Raw genomic sequence first — 21,128 nt, 5'->3', positions numbered from 1 at the left:
CGGTTTTTTGGTGTTGTCCCAGAGGTTGTGGATGCTCGACCGGTCGTCAGCGACCCATTCTTATACGTCATGGTCTTCTCTATTGCTGAAGATGAGTGGGTTGCGTTACGCAAGGGGCCAGGGAAAACCATGGCAACCACTGGGACAGCGGGTTGTCATTATCGTGGCCCTTCTTCCGGCATAATGAAGGCTGGCTGTTGTGTCCAATTGCGAAATTCCTGATTTCCTGTTATACCCAGCAGCTCCACTTATTGCAAAGGGGGCTTATTCAGGTCATAGAGTAGCAGCAACAAACACAGCGCCAGCAGGTAGGGCGCAGCCAGAGAGCGAACTGGGTAAGAGCCACATGGTGGGGCAATGGGGCTTTTCAGCGTGCCGATGTTCTTCCTCACAATATCAATGATTTTTTCACTTCAGATTCTGCATGGGCATACTTTGTGGCTTTCTGAACACAAAGGAAAACATATTTAGTTTCTCTCCTTGTCTAAACAAATCAATGCAACATTCTATTGAAGAAAACAAGCAGCCAATAACAAATGAACCTGGGAACATTGCATTGAAATTAGAGATTGTTTTTAATTTCTGAAAAAAAAAAACTATCATTTCTAATGTTTAGTTTTTTTCATCTTCAAGTTCTGTTGCCAGGCTTTATAGCAGCAGTGCATAAGTGAGATGAAATATGGTATATTGCTTTGCATTCAGAATGCAATCAAGTGTGCACATGCAATATTCCTAGGGAATGTTATTGCTCTAAGGAGTAATATTATAATCTTTAGAAACGGCCCATTCCGGGTGTCTTTGTGAAAAGCCAAATTTGTCATTTCTTGTTTGTGCTGTTGGTCTGTGCAATAAGCTGAATTCGTTTTATGTTGAATTACAAGTCTCCACTTACAGTATAAAAAGCATGGTGGCTTTGTAGGAAATTTTTTATATTTTTTTGCATTCTCTCATAGCGGGAATGTTGTGTAATTGCATAAGCCACATTTTGCACCTTGTGTCAGTTAAGATTCTTTAAAGCTGAAACAAGGCATGCACTGGCAGATAAGGTTTGTTTTCCAATGTATGGAGTGGTAGTACTGTGTTACTTAAACACCTTGTTGAAATCAAAGAACAGCTGGAACATTCCCTGTGACTGTTCTTATCTGAACAGACTTTTATAGGTGCGCCTTAAAGCAAACAGGTTCTGCACTAGAAGGCTTGTTTTTCTTCGAAGTATACATACGTGCTGTGATAGCTTTTTGTTTGCAAGATCTAGTAGAACTGTGCTTTGCGGCCTGGTTAAAATTAGAGATGCATCAGTACTACATGCATTCTGCTGCAGGTGCTCAGGACATGCACAACCTGTAACAGATGAACAGGGCATGTAGGCCACTTTTGACCATTTTGCGATGCCACCTTGAAAACCCAGATGGCTTCAATTAGCAGGCGTGATGCAGAATGCAAGTTTGAAACATCTGTCTTGGCCATTCATGACCATCGATGTGTCAAATTTGCATCCCCATGATGGCAAAAACATTTCATTTTTCCACGAATATAACAATAATCTTCATAATTTCCAGCTTCAGGAGGCGCATTGCGATATGTTCAGGACTGTGCACTGAAAATGAGTAAATTACATTTCATAATTGTTTTTCTTTTCTGCTTCTTTTTTTAAATCTCCAAAACTCTGTGAGCTAAATCCCTAAATGACCAGGCTATGCAGGAAAGCCAGCCTCTCAATAGCATAATGGAGACACTGGCATGCGTGTGTGGGACAGGTGTGCCTGCAAGGATGCGGAAGTGACTGGGAAGGTCAAAGTTTTCGACTGTGCAGAGCAGTCAGAAGTTGCATAACTTTTCTGCACAACTTGCTTGTCTGGTGGTTTAAGGGTGAAAAGGAAATCAAAATCTCTCATTATAGCCTGAATTGATGTTATAGCTCTGAATATCACATGAGTTGCTTTTTCATAATGGTAACTTTATTAAAATGTCTAACGTAATATTTGAGCAGATATGGAATTTTGTGTCAACAAAGTTGAAGTTTCTCTTTGCACACTGTGTTGTTTGGTCCTTAAATTTAAGAACTGTTTTTGCACTCACCATGCTCTCCTCTTCACTCTGATTTGGTTTGTTTCTTATGGGACCCTTAATGAGAGCCTTGGCCACATTACAGGCGTTCAATCTGCTTGGCCAAGACCAAGAGCACGACTACTTGTGGAAATCCCTCATAGTGTTCTTGGGCGTGTACCTGTTCTACCTCAGTGACAAAGTGATGCGATTCATTGCTGACTATCGCCAGGTGAGCAGTCCTCAGTTGTGTTTGCACAGTTGTTGGCCTAGTCTGTTCTTGAACTTGCAGACATGTTTTGCATTATCGACCATAAGAATTCCTGAAGGAGTATAGGAATATTAAGATGCATTGCTAAGTGGCCGCCTTTACCATAATATGAGGCCAGAAAAGAGGTGAATAGGGGCGGTGATGTTGCACCAGGGTTCTTGCACCAGCTCACTGTGATGTCGTGGAACTCGGGTCTAGTAAATTGGTTATCACTAATTGTAAAGAGAGCCCACGTGACTAGCCAAGCAGCACTTTTTCATGTCTGGTGGGTTTTCTTCCAGGCTTGGAAAAAGGTTTTATGTAGCATGTATTGAACAACAAAAAGCTGGACCGAACGTGTTTCAGGATGGTCTACAATTTTCTCGTTGACATTATTGCTCTTAATATAATACACTTAAACTTCAATATAATGAAGTCAGTAAAATTAGCAATTTGCTTCATTAACTTCAAATTTTCGTTATATTGAAATTCGATCATTTATGCAAGTAAGTGCAGTGACTGATGAATTTTTTTCTGCTAGGAAGGGGCCACAATATTCCTAATTATTGGGAAATTGGAAAAAGCAAATTTAAACAAAAATAAATATTGCTCTTTAGCACCTTATTCATCCGTGTTGAAGCACTGACCAAATGTAATTGGGTGGTGGTTTCATATGGCACTGCCGCACAGGTCGCACCTTGAAAGCAGTCTGCGGTGCTGCAAAGAGTGCCGATTGCTGATAGCTCCTCATGCTGTTTTTTCCTTGGTGTTGAAGAGAGACGTGCAGGCCCGTATCTTGAAAGCGATCTGTGAAAGTGGCAGAGTGAGGCATGTGCTGAGACCTCTGTAAGCACTGTGTTCCTGCTGCTTCATTGGCGTTAAAGCAAGGGGCTACACAAAGGCGAATCTGCTCACTGCTGCGGGCACTATCTGAAATGTGGCCGTCTAGCGGGACGAACGAAGGATGGTTTTCTTGCTGACACATTTAAAATCATTTCGTTGAACCTGAGAGTTGGCGAGAGAAAGATACGTTTTCATGTCGTGTTGGCGATATCTTCACATCACCAGTACAAAGGAAACCCAGTCACGCTTTCGCGTCCACTCTGCCCCTGCAGCTAACAGTGTTGCCCGCAGTGGGACGACGCTATCATGGAAAGTGCTGGCAGTGGGTAGCGAATGCTTTGTCCACCTCTCCCTTCAACGCATCTCCGAAAGTTGATGTTACACAACCTCCAGTGCACTGAAGACAGCGCACATGATGCCAAGCCATCTTGGCATGCATCTTGGCATGCACAAGCAGCAACTTACGTCTAATGCCAGGCCTGCGGGCTTCATATGTGCGCATCTGGGCCGACAGCCATGCATTGCCGTGACCCCCACTAGAAAAAAAAAGAACAACTGCCCCCCTTCCCTCCCCCATCAGGTGCACTTGATCACGTTACTGCACGCTGACACTCCTCTTCCCTTTCCCCTTGCTTGAGCACTCATCAAGCCGCCATCCTTGGCTGACTCTCGCGTCCAAAGAATACAGTGCGTGGGCTGTGATAGGATCTTATTGCACCTGGACTTTATACGGATCATGACGCTGCTGCGCTTTGACGGTTACTCTTGGTCGTGTGATTTCATAGGTGCGTTTGCAACCAGGCGCTTGCAATTCAACCATTTGACCACCTGGATCTTCGAAAGTTTCCATTTATTTTCTCGGTGTTCCCTCGCTGCGGCAGTGAAAATTTCATTATATTGAAATTGTGTATAAACAGTCTTTGTTATCTCGAGAATTTTGTTACATTGCAGTTCATTATATTGAGGTTTAGCTGTATTTGAAAAGTTAATAAATAATAAATATGTAATTAGGCAAAATACAAAAAAAGAAATTGTCTGACTTGCTCCAAGTGACGGCAGGAAACAACACCTTGGTCCTTGAATACATGATTTGTGTAGCAGCCCCTATGCAGATCGTAGCTGTCTATCTATGTGGCATTTGCATATTTTAAGATTTTGGCACAAGTCACTGTATTTACTCGAATCTAACCTAGGCTGACCCCAATTCTAAGCCGACCTCTGAATGTCCAAAGCTGGAAAAAATAAAAAAAACTTGCCTCAAATATAGGTCGAACAGAAAAGTGAGGGCAGCGTTCACAAAATGAAAACAGCATGCATTTAATATAAATGTGCCAAGCTCGCTCTATGTCATCGTCGTTGCTAGCCTCGTACGCTTGCGGATGTGTGAAAACTCGCGTCTGCATGCCCACGCATGCGTAGACAGTGTTGCACGGCTCTTACGCATTGAAATGCGGTGCGATCTTGGTGAACAACTCTTCTCTGTTATTGCGCTCTTGTCTTCCTCATCGCTGTCATCTCCTTGTTGCGGCAAACGCAAAAGGCATCTCCCATTGCCTTCTCCAACGACGGATGTTTTTCTCATCAATGCTGAAGTCCCGCCCAGCTCGAACGTTTGATGATGCCTATGCGGCTAGCATAACTTTTCGATTGAAAGTAGCACTGCAGTGGCATTGCCTGCTTGATGCCACTACGATAACGCCGTGCCGCACACCGATACGACATGGGTCAAAATGGCGACGTCACTCGTGTACATCAGTTGGATGTGTACATCAGTTGGATACTGGCGTGCCTAGTAGTGGCTGCGATACTGACTTTTCTAGATGGCGCAGGCTATGCACCACAGTTATAATTTTCAATTACAAACTGGCCCATTTTTTAAATCCTTGAATCTAAGCTGACCCTAGAGTTTGGTAAATGATTATTTGTAGAAAAAAAAAAAGAAAACTATTGGCCTAGATTGGAATAAATACGATGTGTGGGACACATTGTATCTGAACTGTGCAATGGGAAAAAAAAAAAACAGTGTTGTTATCAAGTCACGCTACAGTCAATCACTGATACTTCTACATCCCACAGGGATGGAAGTGCTGCACCAATTGCGCTATCTTGCGCCAAATTATTGAGCTGCACCAGCCTGTGCCAAAACACTAATTTCAAATGAAGTTGACAAATTGTGGCCAAATGGCAGCCATCAAAGTTCAGCGAAAATGCAAAATTGTGTTTACAGCATCAATGTTCATGATGCGATTTGTGCAGAGTGAGTGAAAATTTTAATACACCATCGTTCAGTATCCAAAATATCGGTCACAGTGTTACATTGGCTTTGTGGGGCCTGTGGTGGAACTGCGAAGAAAACTGAATAATTGAGCTTGTGCAAAATATTAGTCAATGATGCAGATTGGAAAGTCAGTGAACATTTTTATCTCTTTATTAGTTTCAAAAATATCAGTTTTCTTTTTTCTTGGCCGGTGATGTGAAATATTGGCGAACATGACCAGGGTGGTAACCTCACTTTTCTTCAATGGTATCCCAACTGAATGTCGCCAAGAATGAAAAATTCACAGAGGGCATCGCTAACAGCATTCACGATATGTTGATTGGGGTTGTTCATGGTGGTCACTGTCAGTATTTCTTGTTCATTATGCACAAATATATCTAATTAGCTAACTTCATAAACTTATCTGATCTTTGAGATGTCAATGAAAGAGTTGTGGAGGATATTGAAAAATGGCTGATAACAATATTTCACTGCACAAAGCCCAACATATCATTTTTGATTGGCTTAATTTGATGACTAAAAACTCTTGATTTAAGTGTGGATAACCAATATAGAGCCCATATTATTGCTTTTTTATATGCTGGAGGGAGTTTTCAGTTGTGGATATGTCATGAAAATATATACTATTCAATTGAATGGGGTGTTACATGCGAAAACCATGATCTGATTATGAGGCACACCGTAGTGGGGGACTCCGGAAATTTGGACCACCCGGGGTTCTATAATGTGCACCTAAATCGAAGTACACACGTGCTTTCGCGTTTCGCCCCCATCGAAATGCGGCCGCCATGGCTGGGATTCTATTCTGTGACCTCGTGCTTAGCAGCCCAACACCATAGCCAGTAAGCAACCGAGGTGGGTCTCAACGGGTTTTATAGATGTATGAATTATTAGGGTGACAGAATGGGTACCAAGAGAAGGGAAGCACAGTAGAGGACGGCAGAAGACTAGGTGGTACGATGAAATTAGGAAATTTGCGGGTGCTAGTTGGAATCGGTTGGCGCAGGACAGAGGTAATTGGAGATCGCAGGGAGAGGCCTTCGTCCTGCAGTGGACATAAATAGGCTGATGATGATGAGGATGGCAACACACAGGGTGATTCTTAATTGGCAAACCCTGGCAAACCGCCATAGTTCGGTGGTGTGGCAGACAAAGCTGTCGCAGTTCTAGTTGCAAAGATGGAATAAGTATGAATTCGTGGTCTTCTTTTTTTCGGCGTGCTTGAGCAAGTTCCCAAAATGTGGACAAATCTCGCAGTTCCAGTAGTTGCAGTTAATGGTAGTTTTATTTTTGACTGATGACACACTGTACGCAACCAGGCTGGGTGTCCTTCAGCCAATCAGTCCTGTTCCTTAACCTGCAAATGCAGCACAAAAATATGAACAAGCTGCATGCTTTCAGTATGATAGTAAATAAAAGCAAAAAGTCTAGCATGTGACAATAGCAGAGTGGAGGTGACAGTAGGTGAAGGATCAGGAAGACAGTGTCGGTAAACTAAGTTCAAGAATGTTTCTTGGTTTTTATTTTCCTCTCTGATAGTTATCCCCTTTCTACCAGACAAACGAAGATAGAGTTTTGAAAGAATACTAGTCCACTGCCATTATAGTTTTGTAATTCTGCAAAGCTTCCTTCTAAATCCATGCATGATTTCATACGCACATGAAGAATTGGCAATAAAATGAACCAATATGTAAGTCAAAATTATGCAAAAAGTAGCCAGGGAGGCTGAGGCAGCTAACCTCAAATTTTAGGCACCAAACAATTAGTCACCAAATTCAACAAGTTAGTCACCAGCGGCAGCACTGCAGTAAAGTTCTGTCAGTACATAGTAAGTAAAACTAAACATTTCCAGTGAGGACCTTCTTCACTTGCTCATTTCAGTTGCAAACTTTACTTCATGCTGATCGTTGAGGCTTAAAATGATCTCTATTTCAACAGCTCTGAGTGTGTGCTATGATGTCTTCCTTCAACAGAGAAGGAGTGATGAGAAATTGGAGACATCATTTGGGTGTGCGCTGGCCAATGGCGGTGTCCTTGAGCTGTCTTCAGGAGACTCGCCCGTTCGTAAGAACACCCTTGCCACAGCTGAACCGCAGCCTCTGCAGGTAGGGCTGCTCTGCGCAGTGCGCAGTCTTATATCTTAAAAGTGCTATGCTTAGGAAAAAAAAAAAAAGCATTCCAGTGAACTTGGTGGTGGCAGTTTCGTTTGCTTGAACGTGACACCTTGGCATATCCTTAAAGGGTCACTGAAACAGTATCAACTAATTTTGTGGACGTGTAGCGTACAGCTGCAGCAAATCATTTGCACCACAATTCATGTGAAGTGTCTCATATTAAGAGTGCTTCGGATGATTACAAGTTACCCTCCTTCATAGCCATGCATTTTTTCCTGAACTCGTTCGCCTAGCAATTGGGTCTAAGCTCTGCCTTCACTGGCTCTGCGTCATGATGGCACGTCCTGTCATCTACTTCCAGTTGTCTTGGAGCCAATGTGCAAAGCCTCTCAAACTTCTCCGCAAGTTGCCTGTCATTCGATCCTAAGTGAGAGCTGTCGAAGCAGTGTGCGTTGCGAGCATTCTGTTGCAGCGCCGAGCGTGTCCGGTATTCTGTAACCACAGGCGAGCTGGGCATTCCGACGGATGGGTGGAGGCGTAAAATAAAGCCCCTCTATACTACTATTGCTTTGATGAAGGAGCTTTAGTGTAGACATATGTGAGCGGCTTGATCGGTCTGCACAGTTTAGCCACCTGGTGGCGCAGAGCTTAACCAGCCATACGTACAGCTAATATTGCTCTAACCAAGTGTCATCATCATCAGCCTGGTTACGCCCACTGCAGGGCAAAGGCCTCTCCCATATTTCTCCAACAACCCCGGTCATGTACTAATTGTGGCCATGCTGTCCCTGCAAACTTCTTAATCTCATCCGCCCACCTAACTTTCTGCCGCCCCCTGCTACGCTTCCCTTCCCTTGGGATCCAGTCCGTAACCCTTAATGACCATCGGTTATCTTCCCTCCTCATTACATGTCCTGCCCAAGTGTAAAACATTTTAAACATTTAGAAAAACATCATGTTCATGATTGCACTCCTGCCAAAAATTTACATTAGCAGCAAAGTAGAATACACTTCGTTACTGCTGTATTAGTTCTGTGTTTGGTTGAGCTCTGTGCTACCAGGAGGCTGCACCATGCAGACCATTCATGTTTGCGCCTCTGCTCACCCCATAAAACGGTACGATAAAACGACCAGGCCCAGTCCGCTTGTGCTTGTGTTTACCCGAGTACTAGACACGCGGAACACTTACATATGTGGTAGTAACCCTCCGGTGTAAATTGACGGACGCAAATGCGCAAGTCCTGGCGCCCATTGGATACTGACAATCCGATGCTCTGAAGCCACTCCACTCATCTGCTGTCTTTCAGAGGGACATGATGTCCCAGCTTGACATATTGCCAGTTGCTATGTTTGCAGCCCACAATGTGACATGGATGAACCATAGTGCTCTCAAATAGAAAGATTGAGACCAACGCTGACCGCGGAGCCCTCGTCAACACTGAGCATTTGGTAACAAGCATACGGCACTTGCCGTGTGCCGGAAGTCTTGAGTGCAGTGATAAAATATCCTCGTGCATGCTCTTTTTGTTACTTTCTTTTTTATGGAAACGAATTAACTAGCATTTCAACTATTACGAACAACATTTGTTCGCCATAAAGTTGGCAAAATTATTGATGACGCGTCCTGGGCAGTGAATCGGATTGCTCGCCATATTGGCGTCATATTGTCACCTCGCGTCACCTGATCAGGGGCGGCTGAAAACTCAGCCGAGTAGCGTGCTGCAATCGGTAGCTAAGTACAGTTTTAAAACCTTATAATCAATTAAATGCTTTAAGCAGATCATTTAGATGTGTGAATTAATGATCAGAAGGACCTACCCTAATGACTCGGTATGTTTGTACAAAATCGTAAAAATCATTTCAGGGTCCCTTTTAAGCGACACCAACGAAGAATCTGAAATTGTGTAATATATTAGTGCATTATGCTTGTGCAATAGCAAAACAACTTTTGCCGTGAGAGGATACTTTGGGAGCCAGGAAAAACACAAACATCTGGTCAGCGATGCTGCCTTGATTTTCGCACACAGCCTATTGACAGAATTTGTTTGTTTGCAGTTTGAATTTTAATTCAATTTATTCAGTCAAGAATATTTTCAGACATTTATTTATTGGTAAAGAGGAACTGCGTTGTACTTTAAATAGGGGTGCCCTGCCAGGGCATCTGCGTCAGCAGGTGTTTGGTGTGTTGCGACACAACGTGCCTGAGCACGCGAGGGTTGGACCTTCCCGCTTCTAACTGTGAGTGGCTTAGCCGTGTCTGTGGAAAAGGGGTTCCTGGGGGTTGAGCCAGTGCCGGGTGTTCGGATCTTTATGGCCCCTTGGTAGCGGCAACACAAACCTTTGGCCTTGGCTTCACGTAGGTAGCATCCCCCGGACTGACCCACCCAGGGGAAATCGGTAGTTGCCTTTCCCCGTCTTTCTGTCTCCCTCCAACCTTCATCTTCATCTCACTTTACATCTTGCCTGTCTTGTTTTCACTTCTCATTACTTCCGAATTTTCTGGCGGCAAGTGTTAACCGATTGGAATATATCCAGTCTTGGGTACATATATATATTAGGTTAGGTATTATATATATATACATATATTATTATATTATTATATTATATACGTATTATATATATAGTACATGTATATATTATATCAGGTATTTTTTCAACCTTGTAGCGTCCCCTTGTAGGGCTCGGTCGTGGGTGGCCACCATTGCCGCTGAACTTTCCATTGATTAGATGGCAAACGCTATTCCCTTCCTTCAAGATCACCCTCTGAAAAGAAGGCGCACCGAAGCAACATTCCTGTTCTTTTTGAAGTGAAACGACGAGACCTTCCCAATGTACCACGTTTTCACAGTGAAGGCAGCACAACTGTTAGAAAATTGTCGCCTTTCCGAGTATCCAAAGGCCTAGTAAACACGAGTGGACCTAACTACAAAGCCTCAAAGATGGCAAGCGGAGACCTCCTCCTCGAATATACATAGAAAGGTCAACTTGAAAAGCTCGCTGAACTCACCAGCATCGATGACATTAACATGACAATCTCTGCACGTCGCTCGCTCAACACACGCAGGAGAGTAATCTCAAGAAGATTTCCTGAACCTTAGTGATGAAGAGCTCCTTGAAGGATTGCAAGAACAAAACGTCATTAAGGTACAAAGAATAACAGTCTGGCAAAATGACCAACAGATCCCCACGAAACACATGATACTCACGTTTGGTACGAGTACTGTCCCTAGTTCACTTGATGCAGGATATCTGAAAATCAACGTGAGACCATACATACCGAACCGGAGGTGGTGCTTCAAGTGCCAGTGGTTTGGCGATGCATCACAGTCATGTAGAGGCAAAGAAACATACGTGAAGTGCAGTGCCAACAACCATCTGTCTGAAAACTGTAATGCTCCCCCACGCTGTGTAAACTGCAAAGAGGATCATTCAGCATATTCACAATCATGTCCCTGTTGGAAGATGGAGAAGGAGGTGATTGCCCTAACAGTAAAAGAGAAGATTTAATTTTTCGAAGCGAGGAAGAGGCTTTCATTCTTACCTCAAACAAGTTATGCCAATGTGGTGCGGCAGGGGACAGCACCACATCAGTCTCAGGAGTCTATGGGGATCACAGTCAGTGGTCCCGTAGCAACTCCATCCGCCCCCTTGGTGGAAGCAGCTAGTGCTGCTCCACCATCATACAAGACGGCCCTGCAAGCAGCTGTTCCACAGGTTCCAATACTAAAGTGAATGCCAAGGCTCGAGACGTGTGTCTCGGCACCTGGCTCACGATCATCCAGCGCCTCAGAGGAGGCGATGGAGGTCGATACCAAAACCCCGGCGTCATCGACGCCAGAGGAGCAGCATTCTTCTGAGCGCTCTAAGAAGGACAGCATCATCATCCAACTTCTCTGTATTAGTTCTCTGTATTAGTTCTGTGTTTGGTTGAGCTCTGTGCTACCAGGAGGCTGCACCATGCAGACCATTCATGTTCGCGCCTCTGCTCATCCCATAAAACGGTACGATAAAACGACCAGGCCCAGTCCGCTTGTGCTTGTGTTTACCCGAGTAGTAGACACGCGGAACACTTATGTGGTAGTAACCCTCCGGCGTAAATTGACGGACGCAAATGCGCAAGTCCTGGCGCCCATTGGATACTGACAATCCGATGCTCTGAAGCCACTCCACTCATCTGCTGTCTTTCAGAGGGACATGATGTCCCAGCTTGACATATTGCCAGTTGCTATGTTTGCAGCCCACAATGTGACCTGGGCGAACCATAGTGCTCTCGAAAAGAAAGATTGAGACCAACACAGACCTTGGAGCTCTTGTCAACACTGAGGACGTTGTAACACAAGCATACGGCACTTGCTGTGTGCCGGAAGTCTTGAGTGCAATGGTAAAATATCCTCGTGGATGCACTTTTTGTTACTTTCTCTTTTATAGAAACGAATTAACTAGCATTCCAACTATTACGCACAACAACAACACTGCAGGACCAGGCCAACTTATTAAGTGAACACTTTTACAGCGTCTCCAGCTCAGCAATCTACTAAAATACATTCTTAAAATATAAAGAGTCGGTGGAGAAACAGAGACTGCCCACCAGTAGGGCTTCAAATGAACTTTATAATAGCGTCCTCGCAATACAAGAATTGAACATAGTTCTTTCTGTTGGTAAAAAAACGGCAACATGTCTTGACTGTGTCCACTAAACAATGCTAGCACACCTATCTCAAGCATCGGTAGAGGCACTTCTTAAATTTTTCAACAAAATATGGGAGTCTTGGAAAAATGCGGTAGTAGTGCCTTTTCTGTAAACCTGTAACATCCCCAAGCAGCTACAGACCCACTACATTGTCGAGCCAAATCTTGTGGGAGCGTCATAAACAAAAGACTCACATTCATCCTTGAATCAAGAAGCATAATAGACATGTACCAGTGCGGTTACAGAAAGGGCTGCTCCACCACTGACCATCTCGTGCGACTAGAACATGAAATATGTGACACGTTTCTACACAAACAACACTGTCTCGTGGTTTTCTTCGATTTAGAAAAGGCGTATTTAGAAAAGGTGAAAAGGTGTACCTGGTTTGTAATCCACGTCGTGATGGCGGTGGCCGTAATGGCACTTCTGGTGTGTCTGTGAAGTAGAAAGACGAATGCGGGCAAGCTGGCATGCTTGGGTCGCTGTGGCTATAATATCCCGAGTGCACTCTGACGGCGAGTAGAGTGTGGTCGAAAGGCCACCAAGGTTGCCCCCATGGTGTAATTTTAAACAGCTATATGACTGGACACTAACACACCTAAAGAAAAAAGACATTCCACAAGAACGCATAATACGAGAGTTTCGAACTATTCAAGAAAAATATAAAAATACACGCAATTTTTACACTGACAGCTCTAAAACGCAAGAATACATGGGTATAGGAATTATAACTAAAAATTTGGAAAATAGAATTCGGATAATTTTTCTTTCTTCAGTCTTTACTGCCAAAGTTTATGCGATACGGATGGCAGTAAAAAAGTTACCACCGACAAACAGAAAAATGCTATCATTTATACTGACTCGTTAAGTGCACTTAGAGCTCTAAACTTAAAAACTCCACGTGTGAACCTCTGCTTGGCGATATCCTAAGCATGGCGGCCTATACACCAGAACACCGTGAATTCAAAGCGCGCCGCCATATTGATGAGCGCCGGTCGCGCCATCTATCCCAAGTGCCGTGAAGTAGCAGGCCTGGGCTGCCACGCCGGGTGATGTGACTCGGCGCGAAAGCGAAACTTGGGCTTTTTAGCTGGGGCGGAAGGCGTGTTTTGCGTTTTTTCTAGCCTGTCATTTTCGCTGTCTCGATTCAATCAAACTTCAAGACCTCATGCAAGTCCGCAATGGCCACACTGAGTGATGTGCAGACTGCAGAAGCGAATACATCGGGTAACGACGTAAGCACGTAACCTGTGAAGGATTTTACAGCACTGTGTTGGTGCCATATATTATTAAAGCACGCAGAACATTGTCCTCTGCACTTTCAGTTTGGTCTTGTTTGTCATGGTCACTACTGGTTTGGCCGTGTTTGGCAACCAACTGGCGAGGTTGTTTGACTGCCTGATTTGACCACCTGCACATTGAAAACAAAATAGATGTTATAGTAAAAAGGGCTGTAGTTCTTTCCCGTGCCATCACTGTTGCGAAGATATAAAGTCCTCTCAGCATGAAATAGAAAATGCACCAGGCCAGTTGTATCCTGCAACCACTTAAGAGTACAACATTCAGAACACAAGCCTACAGCACTCGAACAAGCAGCATATGATGCTTAACCTGCACTCATTGGAAAATGAGGAACTATAGTAGTTATAATGTTCAATTACATGTGCAGTCAAAGCCTGTATAACAGGGCGAGCATGACGAATGCAGGTGTTGTACAGTTGCACAAACCATGACAGGGCACATAAAATTACCATCCCTACTTAAAGCTGCAATCATCAGGGAAGCCTTTGGTACAAGACAACAACCGCACCTGCATTCCAAAAAATTAGCCCCACCAACTGCAGCTACCTGGTATCAGACCTGTTTCGCTTGTGCGAGGCCATTTCGGATTGTTAGCGCTCCCTTAGAAACGAAAACAGTAAAAAAACTAGTGAGAACGAGCGAAATTTTGTTACAAAATACAACAGTAATTAAGCACCTTATTTTCCTCGCCTTATGAACGGAAAAATTTTGTGCTTTGCCCCGCGTAACAGCCCGCACGCAGTTTAGAGCTCAGGAGGCTCAAATGAATTAATTATGAATGACACCTGCAACACCAGCTCGTAAAGACAGGCGCGCTGCAAGAACGCCTTCGGCGACGAGCAGTCGTCGTTTACATTTTTGTGGACGCATGCTACGTGACGAGCAGACTTCGGTTTACTTTCATTAGCAATAACGCTCACCAGCAGGGCAACATACTATCGCCTACAACTTGTCGTTCACGCTTATTGGTCATGCCGTGCACCAGCTGCAAGGATCGCTAGCCGCAAACTCAACTGTTCCGCTTAACCGTCGAGAGCTTTGCCTGAATGAAAACAAGAAAAGGCTTGCCTTCTTGTTATAGCCAAAGCGAAGCACCGGCGCGAGATTCTGCTCTGTGGGCTTGTCCAGAAAGTGCTCAGAGCAAACCTGCGTGTTACACATATTACGTTCGTAGGGCGCAAAGTTGAACGTGGCACCAAAATATACACAGATCGAATACTCACTCGTGCATTTTCTCTGGGTTGGTAGTTCTTCCTATTCACTGCAGCTATCCGCCAGTGGCGCAGCTTGTCATTCTTCGTTGCGGATGGAAATCGGTGCAGGCTGAAAACACCGCACCGGCACGATTCCCTACGTGTATTGTGCTCTTCGCAAACAGCGCTAAGCAACCTGCTCCTTTTCTGCTGGTTATTTTGGCATCCAAACATGACGCAACGATGCCCAGATGACTTCTTGTACTTTGGATCCGCGTGAACGGGCACATTTCCGCACTTTGGAGTCCTAGAGCTAGCGCTAGCCATGTCTGCTGGTCGCCGGCGAACACACTTTGGTAGCCCAGAACAAAATGGCGCTGGTCGACCGGGCAATCCGGGTGCGAGAGTATGCGTTCGATTAGTCTGGGTGCGAGGCTAGCGTATTCTGGTCTATAATAAATATGGAAGAACCATACGATTCTGCTGGGTCTCAGGCCATGTTGGGATACCAGGACATGAAGTAGCAGATAGATGCGCGTTCATGGCAGTGCACAAAGGCATAATGCACACAACACTTCCATCTAAAGACAGTATCCGAGCGATTCATAAGGCCTTGGCATCAAAGTGGCAACTAGAATGGGACTCTTGTATAAATAACAAGTTACACGCAACAAAACCCCTTCTTGGTGAGTGGAAGTTGTGCATCACCAGCCACGCTTCTATGTGGTGATCCTATGTTGACTTCGAATAGGGCATACACACCTGATACACAGTTTTCTACTTCAAAACGAAAACTCGCCAACTTGCGAGAAGTGCCATGAACCACTTACAATAATGCACATTATTATGACATGTCCACATGCTGAAACACAGAGGCGGAAGCTTTTACAGAATCTCTATTACTTACACATACCTTTGCACCCCGCCTCAATACTGGGAGATGATCTGCTAGTGCCTTTCACTGACTTGCTGAACATTTTAGAAGAAACTGGTTTTTTGCAAAGACTACAAAGTAATATAGCTTTCGCTGCTTTAACATCAGATTTCTTAATATCTTGTGGCTGGTGCAGCATGGCCTAAATCGCTATTGCGCCATTAAACCCGAATTAACTAAATTTAAATAGGGGTGTGCGAATATTAGAAAATTTCGAATATTATTGAATATGATGTTTTTAATATTTTCGATTCGAAAAACAGGTATTTGAGAACTTTCAAATATTCAATTAGATATGAATATTTGAAACAAATCGAATATATTGCTGGTTGTGCGGGAGCAAACGTGGTTCTTGGCATTCATTTCTACCCAATCTAAGAAAGTGTGTCTGATTTTGTGCTGAATTTCATGATAATTTCATGCTGCTGGCCAAATTTTGCCTAAAAAGCAGGCTTAGACACTGAATGTGTAAGCTGTGCAACAAAGGGCGCGGATTTGTGAAATGCTTTTGCAGGTTCTGCCCCCCACTCCTGAGCTTATTGCTTGACAGCAAATGCGATGGATGATGACTGGTACAAGGTCAAATGCCTCTTGCATTTATGGGAAATGTCCATAATCTGGTATAATAAAGCACAGGTTGGCTAAAACAGACAACTATAGTCGGATACAACATATGTAGTGAAGCCCCGCCCACACCCTTATAACCGCCAGCCAGTGTACCTCTGCGAGGCTGCAAATAGTTCGTACTTCAAACTATCCCTGTTACCTAAATAACGGAGTAACCACAAAAATAAAATTATTAGCACGTAATTTTATACATTTTCACTTGTATATTACAGTGGAATGGTGAAAGTCTGATTTTTTATTGAACTGGAATAACACGCTTGCTTTGCTGCAACGATTTATTATCATGTTTCACTTTAGTTGGCAGTAAAGTTTCATGAGTAAAATGGGCTCAGCAATAAAATGGACTGTACCACGGACTTTTGAAGAGTGAAATGCTCAGACTCCATACACTTTGTCCATGCCTGCTGCACACCTCATCGCTTCCGCCGATGAAAAGACTGAAAAGCAGACGCTGTCGCATGACAATGATTTTGTTTTTATTTATTTATTTTTATTTATACAATACTGCAGGCCTCATTGAGGCCCAGGCAGGAGGGGCATACAAAATACAGAATAATTGCATTTGCAGACGTAAGAACAAAAGGACCAAATTAGTGTGCGCAATAGCAATGGAGTCCACCAGCTGCGAGAACCAAATGGGTAAAAAGAACACTCGGTCTTGTAACCAAACGATTCCCAAAACAAAAGTGAAGAGTAAATGTACAAATGAACCGTCAGTACAATTTTAAGCAATGAGAAGGAATGTAACACAAAGATCAATTTCAGTTATTACTATGAAATCAGTAGTTCAAATGGTCAATGGAATCAGTACTGTTTAGTAGCGACTGAGGTAAATTATTCCAATCGGTTATAGTGTGTGGGAAAAAAGAATATTTAAAAATGTTAGTTCTGGCATTATAGGGAGTTAGAGAGTCAGCATGACGATGACGTGTTCGGCGTGCTGTCATTGGCGTTACATAAGGCTCAGGAGTGAGGGCGAGGAGATTATTTTTAAGAAGAAAATGAAATTTCAGCCGTTGTATTTTTCTTCGTATTTCCAGTGTCTGAATGCCATGTTGTCTCATTATTGCTGTCGGGGAATCAGTCATACGGTATTTCGAAAAAATAAATCTGATTGCTTTACGCTGTACTCTTTCTAGTGCATCAATGTTCGTTTTCGTGTAAGGGTCCCACACTATGCAGGCATACTCCAGTTTTGGCCTTATTATTGACGTGTAGGCTAAAAGTTTAGTTTCAGCGGGAGCTTGTTTTAGTTTATGACGTAGAAGACAGAGTTTACGAAAGGCTGAGTCACATACGTTAGAAATATGAATGTTCCAGTGCAGGTTATGAGTTATTGTGACGCCAAGATATTTGTATTCCCTAACCTCGGTTAATGGTTCAGATCCGAGAGCGTAAGGAAAAGATAGGCTATTTATTTTTTTAGTTATCTTCATGTAAACTGTTTTGTTAGCATTTACCTCCATGTTCCAACGATCGCACCAAGAAAGAAGGTTTTGAAGATTATTGTTCAGGGTTATCTGATCATCGCAACCGGTTACCTCACTGAACAGAACACAATCGTCAGCGAACAGTTTTATTTGAACTGGTGCTGTGACAACGCTGGCAATGTCATTAATATAAATTAAGAATAATAAAGGCCCTAAAACACTACCCTGAGGGACGCCTGAGGTAACTGGAAGTTCATGGGAATGGTAAGTATCGATACTAACAAACTGTTTTCGGTTAGTGAGGTATGCTGAAACCCAATTAACAATGAAACAAGGAATGTTAATTAATCGGTTTTTCAATTAACTTGGAGTGTGAAACAAGGTCAAATGCTTTCCTGAAATCTAAAAATATTACATCTACCTGGCTGGATTTGTCTAGAATATTCGCAAAATAATGAATAACCGATGTTAATTGGGTGACAGTAGAAAAACCTTTTCGAAAACCATGTTGCTCAGGTGAGAGTACACTGTTATCACTTAAGAATTTAGTAATGTAGTTAGCTATGATGTGTTCTAGCATCTTACAGCATGATGACGTTAGCGATATTGGGCGATAGTTACTTATCAGCGTTAGGTCCCCTTTTTTCGGTACAGGTACTACGCGTGCAGTTAGCCAGTCAATAGGAAGAGTTGCTGTGGATAATGAAGCACGAAAAATGATCACAAGAAACTTGGACACCATTTCTGCGTATCGGCGCAGAAAAACATTCGATATATTGTCAGGACCAGGCGTTGATTTGGTTTTTAAGTTAAGAAGCATAGAAACTACGCCAGGTACAGATACAAGGTCCGAGTTTGCAACGGACAAAGAAAAAATGGGAATCGATATATCACTTGTATTTGCAAAGACACTATGGAAGTATGTGTTGAAATGCTCTGCAATACTTTGCTTTTCGACAATAAGAACGCCGCCATCCACTATTTGTTCAATTGGTTTGTTTTTTTTACTCAAATATGTCCAAAATTTTTGTGGCGCGGTACGAATAAAATTGGGCAGAGTGTGGTTAAAATATCGCCGTTTAGCATGCCCAATAGACGAGCTTAATTTAGCTCTTGCGGTTTGAATTTGCGTTATAGGGGCGTTCTTTCGTCTCCAGCGTTTAATCTTTCTTTTCAAGTGAATGACTTCCCGCGTAACCCAAGGGTTAACTTTCGCTGTTTTCTTTGTCTTGTTTGGTACAAAATTTTGAACACAATATGTGCAAAGTTCTTTAAACCTGTCCCAAAGTTCTATAACATTGTTTCCTTTAAAGTTGCTGAGGTGAAAATCTAGATAATCTAAAATAGTTTCGTCCCTGGCACGTGAAAAGTCCTTCACTACAACACTTTTTGCATTACTGCGATTGCATTTTTCCAAGCAGCATGAAAAACATACCATTTCATGATCAGATATGCCGCGTTCAACAGACACTGATAACTTTTCGACATTTCTGTTCACAAACACGAGGTCAAGTATTGACGACGAAGATCCGTATACTCGCGTGGGTAAAGTTACAACTTGATGTAAATTGTGGCATAGAATTATATCACGCATATAATTGACATGGGGAGTAAGTTCAGTGCAAGAAGTATTATCCTCCTAATTAACTCCTGGAAGATTGAAGTCTCCTAACAAATATTTTTTTTGTGTGTGTGAACGAAGTGATATGCGTACGCAAATCACTCATGAATTGAAGCGGTGAACCGGGTGCTCGATAAACGGCAAACAACAGGAAAGATTGTCCCCAACAAGAAATTTTTAGGCTAATAGTTTCTATATCGTCAGCCTGACGCACAAGAGTGGACGGCATATTTTTCTTTACCAGTACAGCTACCCCACCTCCTCTCGTTGGTCTGTCGCGTCAAAAAACACGATAAGAAGGCGGGAACACGACTTCATCTTCTATTCCGCTGTGTAGCCATGTTTCAGTTAGAACAACTATATGCGGACTATAACCTATAATAATAGCCTCAAGTTGATCACATTTATTAATGATACTACGGGCATTGATGTTTATAATACGGAGTTCTTTATTATCTGCGTAGTGAAGTCAGGCTTTCTTAGAATTGTTGTACTTTCCAATTTTTACTCGAGCGTTTTCCGTATCATCCCAAACAAAGACGTTATTATCAATGCGTAGTTTTTCGTGAATTAAGTTTACTTTCCTTTTTTGTTGCCTTTCCTCTGAAGCACTGTGCCACAGAAGTTTACGCTTCCTGAGCGTATCTTGCGAGTAGTCATTTTGTACAGATGTATTGGAACCTTTTAGTTTGTAAGCATTTTTCATAATCTGGTTTTTTTCTTCGTAATCTTGAAAGTACAAGATGACTGGTCTGGAACTGCCAGACCGACCAAAACGGTGAATTCTGCCAACTGATTTACATGTGACTTCAAGTTTAGTAGAAAAAATTTCAGTTAGAATTTTGTTCCGCAAATCAGCCTCTGTTTCATTTTCGTCCTCAGGCACGCCAAAGACCACTAGATTTGAGCGTCTGCTCCTGTCCTCTAAGTCAGTAATCTTGGCCTCCAAGGATTTTACCGTTCGTTCAAGGCTGTCCACGCGCTCAGTTTGCTTTTCTATTTCTAGGAAGCGGGAATCCCACTCCGCAAGACGTTTTTCCATATTTGTTTGCTGTGTTCGGAGGGCTGCCACATCCTCAGCTAGCTTATTCTGACCTAAAAGCAACTTTTCCAGCAACTCGCGAGTGCTAGACTCCTCTGGATTAGGGCCTGGATTTACTTCAACGTCTCCGCACAAGAGAAGCAAGCACATACAGTACACATCATAAGCCATTGAGACACAGTGCTGTGGGCACGGTAGGACCAAAAGATAACGGCAGTCACTTTTTATGGAGCTGTAGTAGGGACTAACCTGCACAAGGCAGAAGAATGGCTTGTTAGGCCACATGCTCGTTCCAAGTCCACCGTGCCCACTGAAGTTGAATGCTTGTAGCTGCTGGTTTATAGCTCGATGCGGTGAAGTCACGTGAGGGCTAGATGGCGCTGTTGGAACGCCACGAGGCAGTGAAGATATGATGCCAGGGAATCGAGGCGCTGAGCACTGCGACGATTGTGACGCAGCTGTAGACTGGGATTTCGTGGTGGTGATAAGCTCGATGAACTGTTCGTCTTCTTTCGCTGATCCGGCAAGCCCAAGAACAAGCACCTGCACAAGGCAGAAGAATGGCTTGTTAGGCCACATGCTCGTTCCAAGTCCACCGTGCCCACTGAAGTTGAATGCTTGTAGCTGCTGGTTTATAGCTCGATGCGGTGAAGTCACGTGAGGGCTAGATGGCGCTGTTGGAACGCCACGAGGCAGTGAAGATATGATGCCAGGGAATCGAGGCGCTGAGCACTGCGACGATTGTGACGCAGCTGTAG

The 21,128-nt window shown here is 43.4% G+C and overlaps 1 protein-coding gene across 8 annotated transcripts in view; it reads left to right on the top strand.

Annotated features, from left to right (window-relative positions):
- The window catches only part of LOC135909192 (metal cation symporter ZIP14-like), a 187,507-nt gene that overhangs the window by 74,053 nt on the left and 92,326 nt on the right, over nt 1–21,128 (top strand). For 7 of the 8 annotated variants that reach the window (XM_065441021.2, XM_065441020.2, XM_065441017.2 and 4 more), the window contains exons 4-5: nt 2,153–2,278; nt 7,391–7,522. In XM_065441021.2, coding sequence (XP_065297093.1) covers nt 2,153–2,278; nt 7,391–7,522 — 258 coding nt within the window. The remainder of the gene's footprint in view (nt 1–2,152; nt 2,279–7,390; nt 7,523–21,128) is intronic. The other variant, XM_065441018.2, reaches the window with a different exon arrangement.

The sequence above is a fragment of the Dermacentor albipictus genome, chromosome 9 (genome assembly GCF_038994185.2).
Source record: "Dermacentor albipictus isolate Rhodes 1998 colony chromosome 9, USDA_Dalb.pri_finalv2, whole genome shotgun sequence".
Lineage (NCBI taxonomy): Eukaryota > Metazoa > Arthropoda > Arachnida > Ixodida > Ixodidae > Dermacentor > Dermacentor albipictus.
Note: the sequence above shows the minus strand (reverse complement) of the source record. Positions and strands in the feature narration are given on the sequence as shown.